Raw genomic sequence first — 19,087 nt, 5'->3', positions numbered from 1 at the left:
ACAGTCCTTTAAAAAAAAATTACGCCTTTAACCAAATCACATCTTTTATTGACTGAAATTTGCAGCTCAAAGCTGAGAGGGTGTGTCACATTTGGGTCTAACAGGGATGCACATAAAAACAATTTGTGAAACTTTTCAAATGCTAAGAAGTTAACAAGTGTCTAAATTTGAAGCCCCCTCTTGAGCTTGAGGCCCAAGCCAAAAGGCCCTCTTGACCCTCCCACTTTCTGTCAATATCTCCATATATAATTGTCTAAGAAGTACCCGTGGCTAATCCCATGTGTGGCAGCTCTCGCAAGAGTTCGTGAATGAGCTGCCCGGGGGGGGGGGGGAAGGAAAGCGGTGACAGGGGGGAAGCGGTGGGGGTGGGGAAGAAAGTGGCGGGCGGCCACAAAAAAGGAGAATGGGTGGGTGGGCAGGCAGAGCAGCAGCTGGCCAGGCTGAGAGAGAAAACAGTGGTCAGGCAATCCGACCATGGACGTCCTCCTCCTGAGGAGACTGGCCTAGCAGATGGTGGAGAAAGCGGCACAGCCTCCCTCTCCGGGCCTGCCTGCTGGCCAAATGGCAGGTTGAATGGTCCCCAGTGTGACCCCAGACCCGTAGCTGCCGGGTGAGCTGGCGGCGGGGGGACGAATGGCTGAGCAGCGAGCAGGTGGGAGGAGGAACGGGTGAGCGGCAAGCGTGGCGGGGGGAGGAGGAACAGGTGAGCTTTGAGCGGTGGGGAACGGGCAAGCGGGGGCTGAATGCACTAGCAGACAGATGCTCTGTGCAGGATCAGCTACTTTGCAAATAAATGCACATCAGGGGAATAATCCGAATACTTCAGCTCAACTTTGGAAATGAGACCAAAACATCTGGAGATCCAATATCCAGAGAAATATTCAGAAGACTTCAGAAGCCTCTTTGCATCAATCGACCAAATGCTAAAACAGCGTTTCCAAACATCTGACAGCTGAAGCATATATATAAATATAGATTAAAGCTGCAGGTACATGACAGTCACCCGCCTAGAAAGGCTGGGGCTCAGTGTATGCAAAAGAAAGAATGACCAGTCCTCGGGTAGGGAATCCACTCACTGGGGTTTCTGTGCGAGTCACTTTTATGTAGCAAAGTTGCTTTCTACTCAAGCAGAGCATTGATTCATCTAGCTCAGGACTCTGTAGAGCCACCTGGCTGTCCAGGGTTTGTCTCAGTCTCATCGGGAGGTGCCAGGGATTGTACCCAGGGCCTTCTACATTCAAAACGGTTGTTTTACCACTGAGTTATGGACAGAAGTGCACCTAGGTAATTTGGGAGCCTGGACCTAAAGGCCATTGGAGGGTCCCTCACCCCTGCAAATTAAGCATCATCATACTTGGCCGGGCGGCCACACCACCCAGGACAGACTAAAGAGGATTTGGGGGGTCCCGGGGACTGTGGAGGCTCTGGACTTTGGCCCAGAAGTTCAGGGTAAGAGTGCCTCTGGCTATGGATGCTCCTAATGAACATCTGAATCTACATTCTAGTGCAGGGCTGCTCAACTTCAGCCCTCCTGCAGATGTTGGCCTACAACTCCCTGGATATTGGCCACTGTGGCTCGGGATTATGGAAGTTGTAGTCCAAAAACAGCTGGGGGGGGGGGCAAAGTTGAGCAGGCCTCTTCAAGTGTATCAAGTAGTCCATCTTGCTCAGTATCATCTATGCCAGAGAGCTTCACTGTTTTTAAAGTAGGGGTCTCTTTGGCCAAAAAATCCTTTCATGCGAGAGCAATGAACCATGCAAATACAGAGTGGCATCTTCCTTGGGGAGGGACAGATGAGGCCCTTAGGAGCCCTTATTTATCTATTTAATTAATTAGTTTATCTCACATGGCACTCCCAGTGAGTGTGTCCTGGTGCACACACAACTTGTGAATCACAGCACTGAAAGCCAGAGACATGAGACTGTGCCTTCACATATTCAAAACATTTCAAGCCGGAAGGAAGGGTACTCACGATTTCTGTGGCACTGATTTGGTTGCAATTTTGCCTGCGGGCTCGCTCCATTCTGAAAAGAGAGGAACCATTTCCAAATGATTGCTCTGTACTGAATGATGCTTTTAAGTGTCATCCCATCTAACAGTAGGTGCAGTCATGATAGGTCACGATACATCATGCGACACAGCACGGGACATCAACAACACAAAATGCTGATCTACCTCAGGGGCATGGAAATTAATTGTGCAAATGCTGATCTACCTCAGGAGCATGGAAATTAATTGTGCATCCATTGTCTTAATGATGTTGCATGGGGGTGGGGTGGGGAGAGAGAGAGAGAGAGAGAGAGAGAGAGAGAGAGAGAGAGAGAGAGAGAGAGAGAGAGGATAATGAAGACCTACTTTGTACACTGTATCCTGAGGTCAGATGCTGTGAATCCTATAACAAAAACAAACAGAAAGTCAACATTAGTTAAGAGCTTAAGGAGGAAGATCCGTATTTACTTGTGAGACTAATAGCACAAGGCTACATCAACAAAGAAGACAAAGCCAGATCAGTGTGTACCTCTTAACAACAACATCAGCTCTAGAGACAGCCATGGAAGCATTTATACCAAAATAAACCTGTTGGGTTTGCATCAGGAATATAAGGATCTCCCTGCTGGATCCAACCAAAAATCCATCTAGACCAACATCCAGTTCCCCACCATAGCCCACCAGATGTCTCGGGAAACCTATAAGCAGGAGATGAAGACATGCCCCCTTTCCAGCTGTTGCTCCCCACATTTGGTGATTGGAGGCATCCTGGAAAGAATGGATAGAGAGATGTTCTCCCTTTCTCACAACACTAAGAGGCTGTTCTCACACACAGCCGGGGATGCCCAGCCTGGGTTAGGCTGTGCATGAGAACCACCTGGATCGGGCCTGATCCTGGCTAGGCAATGCTGCCTAGTCCGGCTTTTTAGCCAGGGTGAACAGTACCAGTGTGCCGTTAATCTAGGCTCCGGGCTCGTGTGTCTCCCCGGGCTGCATTTGGACTGCGGAAAAACAGAGCTGGGCGCCTAGAGTGCCTGTCTCCTGGGGGAATCCTCCAATGAACCATGCTTGGCACGCGATGCATTGTGGGATACCCAGAGGCCAGGATGGCACGTCCCGGCCTCCAGAGCTCTGTGTTGCCTGGAGGATCAGTGGACTGTCTGGCAGTGCGGTTTACACTCCCAGCAACGTCCCATGTCTTGTCTGGGGGGAGGGTAATATTTGTGCAGCATTCTGCCCCCATCTGCCCCCCACTGTCTGGTAACTTCCAGACTTGATACGGCAAGGCACTCTCTATGGGGCTGCCTTTGTACATAGTCCAGAAACAAAGGGACATATTTTCAGATGGCAAAGGGCACTTCTGAGGGAAGTGGAGATCAGCAAAAATTGCCCCCTTTTGCACAGTCACTGCTGTAGAACTCCAAAAGAACTGCTGCAGAACTCTGCAGCCGGGATGCTTCTTCAAATGTTTGTCCGAGATAACCTCAGATAACTACACAGGTAAATGCTTTTTGGCCCATGCCTTATTTAAACTGGGCCCCATGTGGGGCTGGTGTCACACTTCCCCAAGATAAACACATGACCGGACACAATCCGGAGACCCACACATTTCTCTCTCTCGCACACACAAAACTTTTAGTGGGAACGGTGGCTGACGTGCCTAAATGCCTCCATGCTTGATTACCATAAATTAAATGGCGGTGCTTTAAAAGGAGGACAAATCCAGTCCTACGGCCCAACTTTGCTTCGCGAAAGCGCCAGATCTATAGGATGCTGCACCTTCTCGGGGGGCATGATTAGCTCCTAATATTCTGCTACGCTGCCAGTTCAGTCCCTTGTGAAGCAAATCATGCCGTAACAGTAAACATGGCACTTTATACTTGAGTGTCGGAGGGGAAAATAAATTGTGAAAATGAACGCTCCCCTTTTCCACTGCATATTACACCCCATATGGGAATATTCAATTTAAAAGGATCAGTAACAATGCCTGTCATCTATCAATGTGCCCCCACTTTCAAAAGCCATGCTCAAAGAAAGCCTGATATGCTTCTTCAAGCACATGGCGCTGCTGGGGGAAAAACCTACAGCAGGATCTGGGCAACGTTAAGCAGTTCTAACGTCTGTCAATGTCCAAGCAAGAGAGAGTCCAACACATGCTGAATGCTGCCCATGAAGATAAAGAGCTTGAAAGGGCTTCTCTACTTTGGGTGGATCAGGCCCTTCTCGCTTAATCGGAGCAATGCTGTTTTCTGGGGATGCTCGTGTGAACAAACTTCTTGGCCAGGGGGTCCCAGCCTGTTGATGCTGCAGAATGCCACCTTGCTGAAGATGTTGTTGAACTACGACTCCTATCATTCCCTAGACACAGTCAATCGTAGCTGGGCGTCATGGTTCTGCAACAGCTGGAACCCCTGGTGTAGACAACGATAGGCTGGTTCTCGCCATCTTAAATGCACAATGATACATCGGCCTAGTTGCATCTAATCAGCTCTAGGTCTGACCACCTGGAAGCCCCTCAGATGTCGCTGTGAGTTCCATGATGGAAGAATATAAATGCAGCACACAAATAAACAATCAGAAGGCTGATGGGTCAGCCACCGCTGTGTGTGTGTCTTTTGAGATGGAGAGGGATGCACACCCCGTTGTGGGCCATGAGTCATAGAGTTGGGTTGGGATCAGCCAATTCCATCTCAGCATCTAATTTAGAGACTAAAGGCAGGATCTAATACTTGAGATAACCAGACAGATAAATCATGCCCCCCCCCAAATGAATGGATCTGATGTGCAAGCATGTGCGCAACATACCTGCACCTTGCTTGGCATGGAAAACTTGTTCTGTTCTGCCTTCCCAGGGGTGTGGATAGCGGTGAGAGGTGGAGGCCATGAATGGGTCATCTCCTAGCAAAGAAAGGGAGGGGGAAACACCAAGACTGTATTTCATGTTATGCAGTGATCCATTTTCGTTACTTTTAGGAACATGGGAACTTAGAAAGCTGCCAAATACAGAGTGAGACCGTTGGTCCATCTAGCTCAATATTGTCTACACAGACTGGCAGTGGCTTCTCCAAGATTACAGGCAGGAGTCTCTCCCAGCCCTACCTGGAGATGCCAGGGAGGGAACTTGGACCTTCTGCATGCAAGCCTGCAAATGCCCTTCCACTGAGCTTCGGCCTCATCCCCAAATTTCTTACAGCAGCCAGTGGCACGTTTAGGCACAGACCATGGGGCAGGGGTCTGTGGCCTCTCCCAAATGCTCTGGGGGGCCTCCCCAGAGCCCCGATGCCCCGTCGCTGCTGCCCAGCCCCCGCCGCTGCTGCCCGCCACCCACCCTGCGCACTGCCACTATTTCCCCCTTGCCGCTGCCCACTGCTATTTCTCCCTGGCAGCAGCGGGCGCAGGTGGGCCTCCTCAGCCTGCGCAGATTGGTCTTGACATCACGGGACATGACGACAACCCATGACGACACTCCATACTCCAACTGTGCATGCGTGCAGGCTGAGGCTCGTCTGTGCAGGCCAAGGAGGTCCGCCTGTGCCCACCGCTGCTGGGGTGGTGGTGGTGGCCTGCTCCACTCTGCTCCACTCACTCTCCCTCCTCCAGCGGTGAAGAGGGGGAAATAGCAGCGGGCAGTGGCATGGGAAAATAGCAATGGCATGTGGGGCATGGGACAGGCAGTGGATCAGATAGGTATTTTAAAAAAATTAGGGAGGCGGCTCGCTGCAGGGTGCCTTCATGGGGGGAGGGGCCTCTGAAGCCCTTCAGCCTCAGGTTCAGGCACCCAAAATACCTAGGTCAGCCCCTGACAGCAACTAGTGTTCATGTGTAGTCAGCCATCCCAATGTGAACCAAGGCAGACCCTGCTCAGCAAAGGGGATAATTCATGCTTGTTACCACAAGACCAGCTCTCCTCCACTAGGGTGACCAAGCTAAATGTGCGGGAAGCACTTTACACATTCTAAAGCACTATATAATCAGTATTATTTGTTTACCACAACTGATACAAATATTTATAAACCACTTTTCAGCAAAGTTCTCAATGCGGTTTAGATAGACAATTGCATAACAAGTAATAAATGAATATTTATTTATTTAACAAGGAGGAAGATTCTGTTTATTTAATGGCATCAAAACATCGGAGTGGGGTGGGGCCATAGGAAGATAGGAAGATGAGAAGAGCCGTACAAAGTGGACCATACAAAAATGTCTGTCTTGGTCCACACCCTGCTTCCTATAGTGATCCACAGGGGTCATTCTTCCAATTCTGCTTCTAACCATATGCCTCTGGGAAGCAGGAGATGAATGCAACAGGCCTCTCCAGTGGCTGGTATTCAGAGGCCCGCTGCCCCTGAATATGGAAGTTCCATTAAGCAGTCATAGCTAATTCCTCCTGTTAGACTTATCCTCAATGAATAAATTCAGCCCTTTCCTAAGAAGAGCTATGCTGTATCACACTGAAGGTCCGTGTGCATCCCAGCATCCTGGGTCCCACATCGACCAACCAGAGAAATTACTTTATTACAGTCATTGACCAGAACCAAGAAGTAGAGAGCCCACCAGATGCCTCCAGGAGGCCCACAAGCAGGGCATGTTTTTGCCTCCCAGCAACTGATACTCAGTGATATACTGCTTTGGAACATGGAGGTTCTACATTACCATCATGGCTATTCACTGCTGATAAATCTATCCTTCAGGCCTTTGTCGACTCCCCTTTGAAGAATAGCCAAACTTTTGAAGACAGTTCGATTCACTCCAACCCTCTAGTTATATATATTTTTCTCGCTTCGTTTACTTTCTGGCTTTCCTCACTCCTAGGTATTACCCGCCCGCCCCCAGCCCACTCGGCACAACAGCTTCTGACCTGCCTCACAGAATTTCCTGCACATTCTTCTCCATGCTCTTCGAGCACTGTGGGAGTCATTAACCCTACAGCCCTAGAGACAAATTATGGTGGGTTCCCCAGCCCGCCTATTCATTAAGCATCTTCTGTACGCATCGTTCTCAGTTCTTTACTGGAGGGCATCTATAGCTAGTTAACAAAAAGGAGGAGGAGGAAAGTGTGCATGTTGAGGCCTCATAAGAAAACACATGGAGTCTATTAAATCAATGTTTAAATAATTTTTCAAGAAGGAGGATACTTGAAAGGCAGAGACATTGGTCAGGCCAAAGCAACTTCTGAGCCAACAGAACTATTCTCACTTAACCATCCTTTCGAGCTTGTTTCTGTTTTTTTTTTTTTAAACAGCATACTTAGCAAAGTAATTCTTTGTCCCATTCACCGCTCAACATGATTTTGAAATTATTTTCAAGTGTAGGCCGCGCGGAAATAAATCTTGTCTTGATGCTGTTGACTTGTTTTCATTATGTCCCTCTTGAAAACATCTCACTTGCACATCCTCCCAAGGATTTCTGAAAGCGTCCACATTTGGACCTAAAATTCTCTTTCCCCACCCCAATACATTGCCTAACAAATGTTAGTTCTCAAGTGAGGACTTGTGGCTCAGATTTTGGGATCTGAAGGGGATGAAAGGAAGGATGAAATGGGGCTTAATTTTTCATACCTGACGATGCTTCCAAAGTAGTAAGTGTGTGGCGAGTAGTGGAGTGAGTACTGAGGTGAGCAATGGAGTAAATAGTGGGTTAAGTAGTGGAGTGCAAAGGTGTGTACAAAACCGGTTTGCCTGGTTCGGTTCGAGTCTGAACCGAACTCAAATCGGATCAGGCATGTTCAGTTCTGTGACCCCGAACTAGGGATCTGGTTCAGGGGTTCTAAGGTTTAAGATTTTTTTTTTAAAAAAAACCTACTGCCAGGTTTGGTGGTGGCCTCGGGGACGTATGTGCTGCCTTTGCCGTGGGAGGGATTCTGGTGGTTCCCCCTCCCCCAGTCTCCCAAGGGCCTTCAGCCCATCTTTGGACTGTTTCTGCCCTTTCTGAGGTGGCGGTGGCCATTTTGGAGGCCGCTGCACATGTGCCCTGGCCATATGCATGGCCTAGGTCAAAATAAAAATAAAATAAAATAAACATCTCTAGAACCTCCAAACTGACCCCGAGCCGAACGGGGCCCGGTTGGGCTTGAGGGTGAGCCCTCGAGTCGGACCAGTCTGATGTCGAACTAGCTCGAGGTTGAGCCGGTTCACAAATCCCTAGTGAAGTGAGCAATGGGGTGAGCAGTGGGGTGAGTAGTGGGATGAGTAGTGCTTCTCCCCAGTTTCCAGCCACTATTTTTTACCCAGTATCCTCCCTGAGCAATGCAACATCAGGATATACAGGGGTTGTCCTTTCATGAGGTGAATTGAGGCAGTGGCCTCAGGTGGCAGATTATTGGGGCACCAGTGGGGGTGGCAAGATGCCTCCCTGCTGCTGCCATTGGAGCAGCTCTTCAGGACCGATCAGACCCTTGCAAGTTTTGCAAAGAGGGTCTCTCCTCATGGTCCTTCCAAAGCTTGCAAGAGGCATAAGTAGAGAAGAGGAAGCTGATGGCAACTTTCCCTCCCTGCTCCCCTTTGCCACTAGTTTCCATGGTTGCAAGGGTCAGTTCTGAAAGGGTGTTGGCCACCAGGTGCATGGAGCAAGGCACCTCCCTTCTGGTACTGCAACACCTCGGGAGATTGCTGAAGATGCAAACATCATTTGGAAGGGGGAGGGGGATTCTGGGTAAAAATGGCAATCGCCAATGAAGGTTCCATTTCCCCTCAAAGCTTCTATGGAGCTCTGCTAAATCGTGAGGTAGCATCGCTCAGAGAGGATTCTGGGTAAAATGTGGCCACCAGCTTCCAAGCGAAGTGTGGCCACCGCCACAGATAATGTTTGTGCTCTCCCCGATTCAGCACCAAACGAACTGCCAAAATGGCACCCTTACTTTCCCAGCCTTTGAATATGCCTGCAAAATGGCGAGCGTGTGTGTGTGTGTGTGTGTGTGTGTGTGTGTATGTGTGTGTGTGTGATTCCGGTCCCTGATAGTCTAGGATTCTCTGCATGGCTGGGTTAGAACAAGAGTGAGCACACCTCTGAAGAAGTCAAATGTTTAGCCAGTGCTTCCTTCAGCCTCTCCTCTAACATCTGCAATCTGTATCAACACAAATGTTCTGGGTTTCTTAAATAGAAAATTATCCCTACATTTGGTTGTAATGATCCTGATCATATTTTGGCTTGGGGGGAATCATGCAACAAAAGCTTGTACACATGATTTGTTCAGAGGGAAACTCTGTCTTATTAAGCTTCTGCCAATGTACCACTTCCATATTTTTTTGTTTTAATTGGTAATCCAACAGGATATATTTGAAACAGTCTCCTATAGTCCAGAGGATAGATTTCACTGAGCCTTGGCTTTTTGTCAGAGTAAAAATGCTAGGCATCCATGATGTTACTTCCCCAGAAACAGCAACATCAGTCTTTCTTCTAAAGTTAATTGTAATGATCTCCCCCACTGCTTTCTTTCCCTCGTATCACAAATGAATTTTAACTCATGTTTTGTCAAATGTAGAAGGTTTTTTAAAAGGGGGAAACAGAAAAATATTTCAACAGATAACTAAAAGCACCATTACTGGGTGGGAAGGGTGGGCGGGGTCAGCGGTTCCTTCTCCCCAGACAATAGTTGATATTCTCTTTGGTGTGCCACCACACGAGCGCTGCGCTGATCCACACGTCCACACGATTCGCATTGCACGGAGCGGTGTGGATCTCTGGAGGCTGAGACTCATTTTCCTGGCCTCCAGGCATCCCACAATGCACTGTGCAATGAGCGCAGTGCATTGGGGGATTCCCCCGAGAATTGGGCACTCTAGGCACCTGACTCTGCGTATACTCAGGCTGTGTGCAGCTCGAGTGTACACACAACCCCATACTTGGGGTAAAGGGTGAGCTTGTACCTGCTAACCTCTGCTAACTTGGCAAAGAGGCACCTTTTAACGTGGTGTTTCTCTTTATTTAGCAGGGGGAGAGTAACTGGCCCTCTCCACCCCCAGCACAGTACCTCCAGTGACTGCTGCTGGGGTCTATCTTATGTTTATTTTTAGACCATGGGCCCTTTGGGGGCAGGGATCCATCTTATTTATTTATTATTTCTCTGTGTAAACTGCCCTGAGCCATTTTTGGAAGGGCGGTATAGAAATTGAATGAACAACAACAACAACAACAACAATAATAATCCATAGCTAAATGGAACCTGAAGGTAGCTCTATTCACACATTACCTTCAACACACATGCAATCAGTGTACAGTGTGTGTATGTACAGATCTGTACATGCATACAGCTATCCAGGAATTATATTTAACATATGTACATTGGCTGATGTTCTCTGCAGCCCACTGATGATGGAAAGAAGGCTTTGGTTCGGCAAGAAGCCTTCAGTGTCAAACACACACACAATCAAACAAAAACCAACCTGTTCCTTTTGAAATAGAACCCCCCACCCCCATAAAATTTTGCAGAGTGCATTTCATTTCATGAGCGCTTACACTGAAGCACTGGAAAGAAACTTCTTCAGTTCCACTAGGGGACATCAGAGCCTGCCTGAGCGCCTGTTGTGGAACCATTCCTGAAACCATTTAGTTCTACTTTCTGCACTAAGCCTCCAAACCACTGCAGCCTGTTCCTAATCTGCATCTTTGCAAAAGGCCCAAGATGAGTCCAGCCAAGTCCTAAAGGATTTTAACGCATCACTCCCAGCCAGCAGCACATTAGCGCCCAATTTAGCATATAGGAGGATTCCAAATCGGAGTTCTCCATTTCCTCGTCAGTTAATTCTAAATTATTTTGTATAAGCCATGGCTCCGTTTCATTAAAGCGGGATGCTAAATTATAACTCAAGGCTATTCAACTGCCATGCAGGACTGTGTTGTGGTGGGAAAAGCTTTTGCAAGGTCTTCTTTGATTGCTTCTTCTTCTACAGAAGGTCCTGCCAAATGTCTCCATCTTGTTTGCTGCAAAAATTGCAGGGAGGAGTACAATAGCCCTTTCTCTGAGTGACAATTCTCTCGTTGTGGCATGCGTTGGTTGGGTGAAAGAGCTGTCTACCTGTCAGCTACCATGGATAGAGCTTTCTTATGATGTGAATATTGTGTTTATCCTTCAAAGTGGAAACAACCTTCTCCAACCATCAGTTTATGCATCTCAACTGCTCACGCTCAAGAGCTCTGCATGCTTTCAGATGTAGGCTATCACTGAACAGCATTAAGCAAACCAACCAAAAACCAACCGTGGTTTCCATTTGCAGAATGGTCCAAGAGTCGCCCACAGGCTGGATCCTTTTACTAGGTTGGTGGTTTCCATTCTAGGCTCCAGAATATTCCAAAGCTTCCTGGAAGATTTCCAGGGTTTCTTCACGGCGAGTAGATTTTGACAGATAGTGTATTCACCTCCATCGCTCTTCTCCTGCAGTGTGATGCCACAGGAGAGTACTCAGTAGAGCTGCTCTCATCAGGGATGTGCACTTAACTGGTCCAGGCAGTTCGGTTTGAACTCAAACCGAATTTGAACTGAATCGCTGGTCTGCGAGCCGGTTCGAGCATTCTTGTTGTGAGCTCCTCTAAACCCCGCCAACATTCCCTCGAGCAGTATGGGCTGGCAGTGGCCCAGTTCCAGCCTCTGTGCATGCGTGGAGGCCATTTGCATGACCATGCAAATGTGTGTGGTCATGCAAATGGCCTTGTCTCATTGGTAAAGGCTGGAACGTGGCCTGCTGCTAGGCCACCTTGTGGGGCGGGGAGGGGCTGGGCTGCCAGCCGAGCTTAGAGGAGCTGCCACCACCTCTGTGCCACTGCCGCTAACAAAGCCGGTAAGGTGCTCTCTTGCTGCCTGCCCAGCTGCCCTTAGAACACTTTTAAAGGATTCCCTTTGCTTGTAAAATGGAACTCTCACTGGATCCCCCGGATTAGCTCTCAAACCTGGTTGAACCAATCTGAATCGAATGGGCCCAGCTCGAACTTGGAACTGCTGTCTTTTTTTTTTTTAGGCCGGTCCGCTTTGCGTTTGAACCAGTCGAATCAGGCCAGTTTGAATTGAACCCAGTTTGATTCGAACCGGTTCTGCACACCCTTAGTTCTCTTGCGTGGTGTGTGCTCCCGTTTTTCTGATAGTCTGTGAGTTAAATCAAGGTCAGAGATGGGGAGCTTGCTCTTTGCTAAGCCCCAGCTGGTTTTTCCTCGTGATTTTTCCTCCAACCTTTCCCCAAAGCTGGGGAAGGAATTTGGGTGAGGTGTGCATGAACTACCAGCTGGGGCTTAGCTTGGATCTGGGATGCTGGGAGTTGTAGTCTAACGACATCTGGGGAACCGAAGTCCAACAACCCCTATCTAAAGCAATCCTTTAAAAAATGGAAGTTACCAGGGTGTAAATCCCTTGCTCTCTTATCTCTCAAGCGATGTGTCTTATTTTTCACATGGGCCAAGCTCAGAGGGCACAAAGGTTCGCTGCACAGAAATCCGTGAAGTTTCCAAGCACCCTGACTTTAAAAAAAAAAAAAGGATCTTAATTATCACTCTGGGGTGCATTGTTCTTCCAGCTTCCAGCTGGCCATCAAATGCTAGCAGGGCTGTTCATTAGCAACAGTTTATCAGGGGGTCATACAGGAAAGCTGGAGGGATGCCCATGTAAAGACCACCCAGGAGAACCATGATTACTATGCTAGTTAGCCCTGAGCAGCGCATGTTATTCATAACTCCAGCAAGTGTCAAGCAGTGACAATTACCAGTTATCATACAAAGCAGAATTGGAGTAAACCTGCCAAAGAACATCTCCCCCCCCCCCCCCGCTGCCACAACCTTCCCCAGTACAACATGCAATTTATTATCATGTTCCAGCAATTACCGAGGGGACTTGTTGATCTCGCTTTGCTTGGAGAGATACAAAGGCTAGACTGGGGAACATGGCAAGCGCTTGCTCTCTTTAAAAAAAAAAAACACACACAAGGATAACTCATGTTCCAAGTGAGAGACGCCCCAAAATGACAACTCTGCTCACAAAAGGAGACAGAATGGTGCATTTAGCGGAATCCCCCAGCCCGAGTCTTTTCAAAGAGGAACGCTAGCAGTCAGTCGAGCGGCTTCTGAGGACGGCTCCCGCTTTCCAGACATGATAGCTTCCTTGTAGTTTTCACTTATCACATTAAGAAAAATGGTAATGAGGGGGATCATGACAACTTCTTCCTTCTGAAAAGCAACCAAGGCGGAATTGCTCAGGCACAGAAATGCGAAAGAATGAGAGCACTCCTTGCTCGGGAAGGAAGAGGCCTCCAGTGAGCAGCTTAGAACTGCCGCTCAGCTCTCGGGCGCCTTTCAAGAAAAACAGCAGACAGCTCCATGCCTACATCTGAGCTCTGCACCTGAGTCGCAAGCACTGTACACCGATCTCCCGTCTAGGCTTCTTTCGATACGGTATTTCCCGTCTCATGCATCTTCCATGCGTGTTGTGCTTTAAGGGGCACATCTACTTGACACGCTGGATGGAGCAATGGGAATCTGTGGCTCGGTTGCCTTTCTCGTTACATTTTTGTAAGCAGCTGCACCCCCCCCTCCCCCAATGGATTGGGACCGCAGTGCTGGGGGGTGGGGAATAAGCCCCATCTATCCTGGGGTTCTGCTGACTGCTAGAAACCTTTCTTTCTCGGTAGGCTTTTGATCTGCCCGGGAGCTAAGTCTGCCGTTCTTGTATTTAACCATTTCTGCTGTGGATGCCATTGGTGATTTTGATTGTTGCTCTTTCACAGCGTTTGATTGGGGAGAGGGAAAGGTTATTGTCAGCTGTCTTGAGAATGCCGTCACGGAGATGGATAGACACGTTTGGGTAAAAATAAATAACCCTTCTGCACTGTGCTGTTTTTCCAGTGGAAAGGGAAAGCCTTGCTGGAACGAGCAGGAATTGCCCCCTCTGCTAAGCAGGGTCCACCTTGGTTTGAGTTTTGATGGGTGACTACATGTGAGAACTGTCTGCTATAAGACACTCCCCTTAGGGAATGTGGCCAGAGCTCAGTGGTAGAGTCTCGCTGTGGGTCAATGATAGAGCATCACTGTAGGTCAGTGGTAGAGGGCATCTGCTCTGCATGCAGAAGGTCCCAGGTTCATTCCTTGGCAGCATCTCCAGGTAGGGCAGGGAAAGACTCCTGCCTGAAACCTCAGAGAGCAACCGCCAGTCACTGTCGACAATACTGAGCTAGATGGACCAATGGTCTGACTCGGCAGAAGGCAGCTTCCTCTGTTCCCTGTGAAAATGGACTGCTTATGGACAGCGTGGGGGCAGGGCGATAGTCTGGGTCATGGCTGGCCAGGGTTTTCTCATGGACCTTGTACCTGGGTACAGCATCTGGGCTTGTTATTATGCCTGAATAGGGCTGAGCCCATGACACATTCGAGGGGGACGGAGAAGGGAAGGGAAGGGAAGTGAAACTCATTGGGAAAAGCCAGGGTGAACAGCTGCCCGAGGGAGCTGAGAGAACCAAAGAGTGATGCCACTGAGTCATGCATGCTGCAGCATCACACATTCTAGGAGGCAAGTGGAGGAGACACAGGAACATGCATGCGGAAAGTTCCAAGGTCCCTCCCTGGAAGCATCTCCAAGTCAGGGCTGAGAGAGACTTCTGCCTGCAACCTTGGAGAACCCGCTGCCAGTCCATGTAGACCAGGGCTGCTCAACTTTGGCACTCCTGCAGATGCTGGCCTACAATTCCCATAATCCTATTGGCCACTGTGGCTTGGGATTATGGGAGTTGTAGTTCAAAAACAGCTGAGGAGTCTAAGCTGAGCATTAGACAATCTAAGTTATTGTCTAAGCTGGTGTAGACAATGCCAAGCTAGATGGACCAATGGCCTGACTTGGTAGAAGGCAGCTTCCTATGTTCCTATGACCTGCTTGCTTGCTTATTTATTTGTTTATTTATTTATTTAGAGATTTAATATACCACCCAAGCGGTATACAGGGCGGTATACAAACAAGAACAACATCTGAGATTTTTAAAACAACAACAAAAACAAAAAACCCCCAAAATTAAAGGGCAAACGCCTGGCGGAAAAAGAAAGGTCTTAAAGGCTGAAAGGGAGGAGGCAGATTGAATCGAGGCAGGGGGAGAGAATTCCAAAGTGAAGGGTCAGCAACAGAGAAAGCCCTTCCACGGGCCCTAGTACTATGGACCTCTCTGAGACCAGGGACCAAAAGAAGGGCAACCTGAGAAGATCTCACAGGATGGGACAGGACTGGCCAAAGAGAGGCGGTCCTGCAGGTAAGCAGGTGCTAAGGTTCATTCCTTGGCAGCATCTCCAGGTAGGAGAACCTGGAGGGGTTCTCCTGGAGGGTAGGAGAACCTGGAGGAAAACCTGAGGGGTTCTAAAGGTGAGGACCAGCGCTTTGATTTGGACCCAGAAGCAAATAGGTAACCAGTGTTACAGTACATATGTTCTCTGAAACATGTATTTCCAGCCTAAAAGCAACCAAGAGGGAGATACTTCCATTCATTCAGACCACTGAGATTTTGGCTGATAGCACGTCAGTGCAAAGAAGTATAAATTAACTAGCGTCCTCTGTTTTCAGCTCTTTATAGCTGCCCTGTCAAAGCGAGCTTTGGACCAAGACTTCCTATATAAAACCTAAGCCCAGGAGCAGAGATATTTTACAAGGAGTGAAACATTTAAAGATGGATGTTGGGTGCAGAGATGTGTGTGGTCTCCACATCACACAGAGCAGATGTCTTCAGATCACGCAGTTGTGATGATGGCTCTTGATGATGGGAAGGTTCATAACATGACTCTGGTCTTCAACAAAAATTAGGGATCGGTCAGGAATGTTTGATTTTATGTAACAGAGTGGTGTTTTTTTTAATACATCCAAACCTCCTAGTTCTAGGTTCCATGCCAGTTTTTAATGCCATTAATGGACACCATTTGTTTGTTATTGTCGATTGTGTGACATTCTTATGGAGCTCACCCTGCAAAAGCAGTGGGCAAAACGGAATGCAACACGGGCGTTAATTTAAATACAGCCAGACCAAGAGTAAATTTTAAAAAGAGTTTCCCCATTTATTCAGCACTGCCTCTGGCATTACATTTGCCTGGAGGGCAAGTGTGGAGGGAACGGCCTCAAAAAAAAAAAAGGGGGGGAGGAGAGGGAAAATAAGAAACCCACCCCAAACACTTGTCTTTGTATCGACATGAAATGGAGTATCGACACAAAACCGTAGTATCAGAAAGCATCAACATGAAATGGAGACATAATAAGGTCATTCACACAACACAGGCTGCTTGGGCAAAATCCCTCCTATTCAAGCAGCTCTTGTCATCAGTCCCGGGTATCCCAGATCTGCTACCAGGCAAATCGTGAGGTAGAATGGATTGCTGGGTTCTGAAAACAGCCACTGGGAGCGGTGGCCATAGAGCCCCAAGTACAGTGCGGCCAGGGAACAGCAGGCTGTGCTCTCCACTGCCAACATGGTACATTGCGGGATGTGGGAGGGCTTCCTCTCCAGATCCCACATCAGGCAACCACTGCCACACTGGTCATGTGGGTGCATGAGTGGCGGCACCCCAAGGAGGCGATGATCATGTGGTGGTGGTGGTGGTGTGGGGGGTAGGTAGGTTCCTGCCTTCCTCTGAGCCCTCACCAGCCCTAGTAAAACTGGTCATGTGAACAACATGAAGGTATGCTGATAGTCTCCTTAGCAGAAGGTGAGGGAGAGTATGCATACCTGGGTATGCATGGTCGTGTGAATGGGTGTGTGTGTATACAAGATGCCCATTCACACAATCATGCATACCTGGATCAGAGGCTGCACCCAGTTATACATGGTCATGGGAATGGGGTGACGACGACGACGACGACGACGACGACCACCACCACCACCACCACCACCACCACCTGTGTTTTACAAAAACAGCACTCCTCTTGCAGCCATCAGCTGGCCATTGTCAATCCCCCCACCCCGAAAATTGCCCCTTTGAATGTGGTGCAGTAGCGAGAGAGGTGTTGTGGGGGGAAATGTCTGCTGCCTTTGGGTGAGAGGAGCATTGTGGAGCCAATAGTCAGTTTGCCCCCCAACCTGCCACCCCAAAAGTAATTAAAAATGGATCCCCATCTTCCTTGGCACATGAACGGGGTGGCAAATGTGGGGGTAATTCTAGCTTGGTGCTGTTGCAGAGAGATAGAAGGAAATATAGCTGTGGATTCTCCATAATGCTCACTCATAACCATATTCCACACAAAATGGATAACGTATGAGTTGAACCTCATTCACAGTGGTGATACAATTAGGGCAGCCCTCAAATTCAGAAATCTTATTAATTAATGAGATGTGTTTGAGTCGATTAAGTAAGCTGAGAATGGTGGTGGCTCACTGTTTGTCGAGTGTGGATTGTCTGCAGTGAGCTGGGGAGGAAGAGGTGCAGAAAATCTGTGAGACTCAGTGCGATCCCAGATTGGGAGCAGGAGAGCACCAGGGGCCAAGTCTAATGTCAAGACGGAATGCGGCTAAGTCAAGCAATAGGGCCAGACACGATTGCTTGACTTAGCTTCCTTCCTGCTTCTTGACCCTTTCCATGGGCATTGCTTGCAAAGTCTGGGAAGAGAAGTAGGGCCTGTTATATGATGAGGTTTTTCAATTATGTGCAAACCACATCACTTGGAAACCCTGATAAACTATCCAGTGGGCTGTGAAGGCATTCTGTGCCCATGGTGCTATTAATCCGAGGTCCAGCCCTGCCTGGGAGGAAATCCCAATGGATACAATGGGACTTACTTCTGAGCAAATATGCATAGAAGGTTGGGCTATGACCCAGGACACACGAGTTCAAACCCACTGGGTGACTCTGGGCCAGTCACTTCTCTCAGCCTAACCTACCTCACAGCGTTGCTGTGATGATAAACATAACCGTGCACACCACTCTGGGCTCCTTGGAAGGAGAACGGGATATAAACATTTAAAAAAGGATACATAAATAAATAAAACTTCCTTCACAGTAAGACACATGGAACTCAGCAGCACTTGACTTTGGAGTGAAAATGCAGAGGATCACATTTTAAATCAGGGCTGCACAACTTCAGTCTTCCAGCTGTTTTGGGACTACAATCCCCATAATCCCTGGCAACTGTGGGCAATAGTAAGGGATTATGGGAGCTGTAGTACACCTGCAGCCCTGGCAAGTTGTGCAGCTCTGATTTAAATGTATATTTGTGTATAAGATAAAACATCCATATTGGAGAAAAAAAATATGTTCTTTATTATTAGATGTCACAGCAGACACCGTCTTAGAAGAGGCACCCTCTCCTGTGTGCTGGGCAGGGGTGGGGAGGAGAGAATGCCTCTTCTGGATGGTGCCTGTGATCTGCACTACTTATCAGTACTTCTATTAAAAAGAATTCACATTGTGCAAGGAATACAGGTATGTGGCTCCATTAACTGGGATGCCTTTTTCAGCCAACTCAAAGGATCCTTAATCTTCGTATTTTTGAAAACCTGAATACACATATTGATAAAAATGGCTTTTTAGTAAATCAGTCTAAGTGATCAATCAATTAGAGGTTGAAGCCAGAAATAAAATCCTCGAATAAATACATGCCCTTCCTTGCTGTCTGCCCGAACGACTGGGCAGCTCAGCTGAAACAGTCTTGCTGTGCAGCTTGGAAGCCTTACATCTCAATTTCCACTGCTGATTTGTCTAACATATTGGGGAGATCAAAAATATTGCCGAGCAAATGAAGCCGGGCCAGATTTATGGCCGCTCGCTGAGATCTACTTACACAGCCCTGATGGGGCATTGTCTTAAGCTGTGCATCATCATCATCTCCACACCTGTACAAATGATTAGTCTTTCATGCAGAATATAAATTCGCCGGGACAGATTCCATCCTCCTCCACGTCTAATTTGTGCACAGCTGGCAACATGGAGCGTATGTAAAACAGGGGGAGACGTGGCCAAAGGGTAATTTTCCTGTGTCAGGGAATCCTCTCGAATAGAGCAGAAACTGCAGTGCTAGACAAGCTCGACTCCTCTGGCCTTACACAACACATGATGGAGAGTGGGCAGAATAGATAGCAGGAGAGCCTAACAGACGGCGAAAAGCACCCTTGTCAGGCTCTCATTACAGTCATCTGCTGCCAAAGGAGATTGAGCTGGCCTCAG

General features: G+C 48.2%; 1 protein-coding gene across 2 annotated transcripts in view; it reads right to left on the bottom strand.

Annotated features, from left to right (window-relative positions):
* The window catches only part of AFF2 (ALF transcription elongation factor 2), a 401,341-nt gene that overhangs the window by 160,180 nt on the left and 222,074 nt on the right, over positions 1 to 19,087 (bottom strand). For both annotated transcript variants that reach the window (XM_053273909.1, XM_053273910.1), the window contains exons 5-7: positions 4,796 to 4,888; positions 2,357 to 2,393; positions 1,974 to 2,025 (exon numbers count right to left, since the gene is read on the bottom strand). In XM_053273909.1, the coding sequence (XP_053129884.1) occupies positions 1,974 to 2,025; positions 2,357 to 2,393; positions 4,796 to 4,888 (182 nt within the window). The remainder of the gene's footprint in view (positions 1 to 1,973; positions 2,026 to 2,356; positions 2,394 to 4,795; positions 4,889 to 19,087) is intronic.

This window comes from Hemicordylus capensis, chromosome 11, assembly GCF_027244095.1.
Source record: "Hemicordylus capensis ecotype Gifberg chromosome 11, rHemCap1.1.pri, whole genome shotgun sequence".
NCBI classification, from domain to species: Eukaryota; Metazoa; Chordata; class Lepidosauria; order Squamata; family Cordylidae; genus Hemicordylus; species Hemicordylus capensis.
Note: the sequence above shows the minus strand (reverse complement) of the source record. Positions and strands in the feature narration are given on the sequence as shown.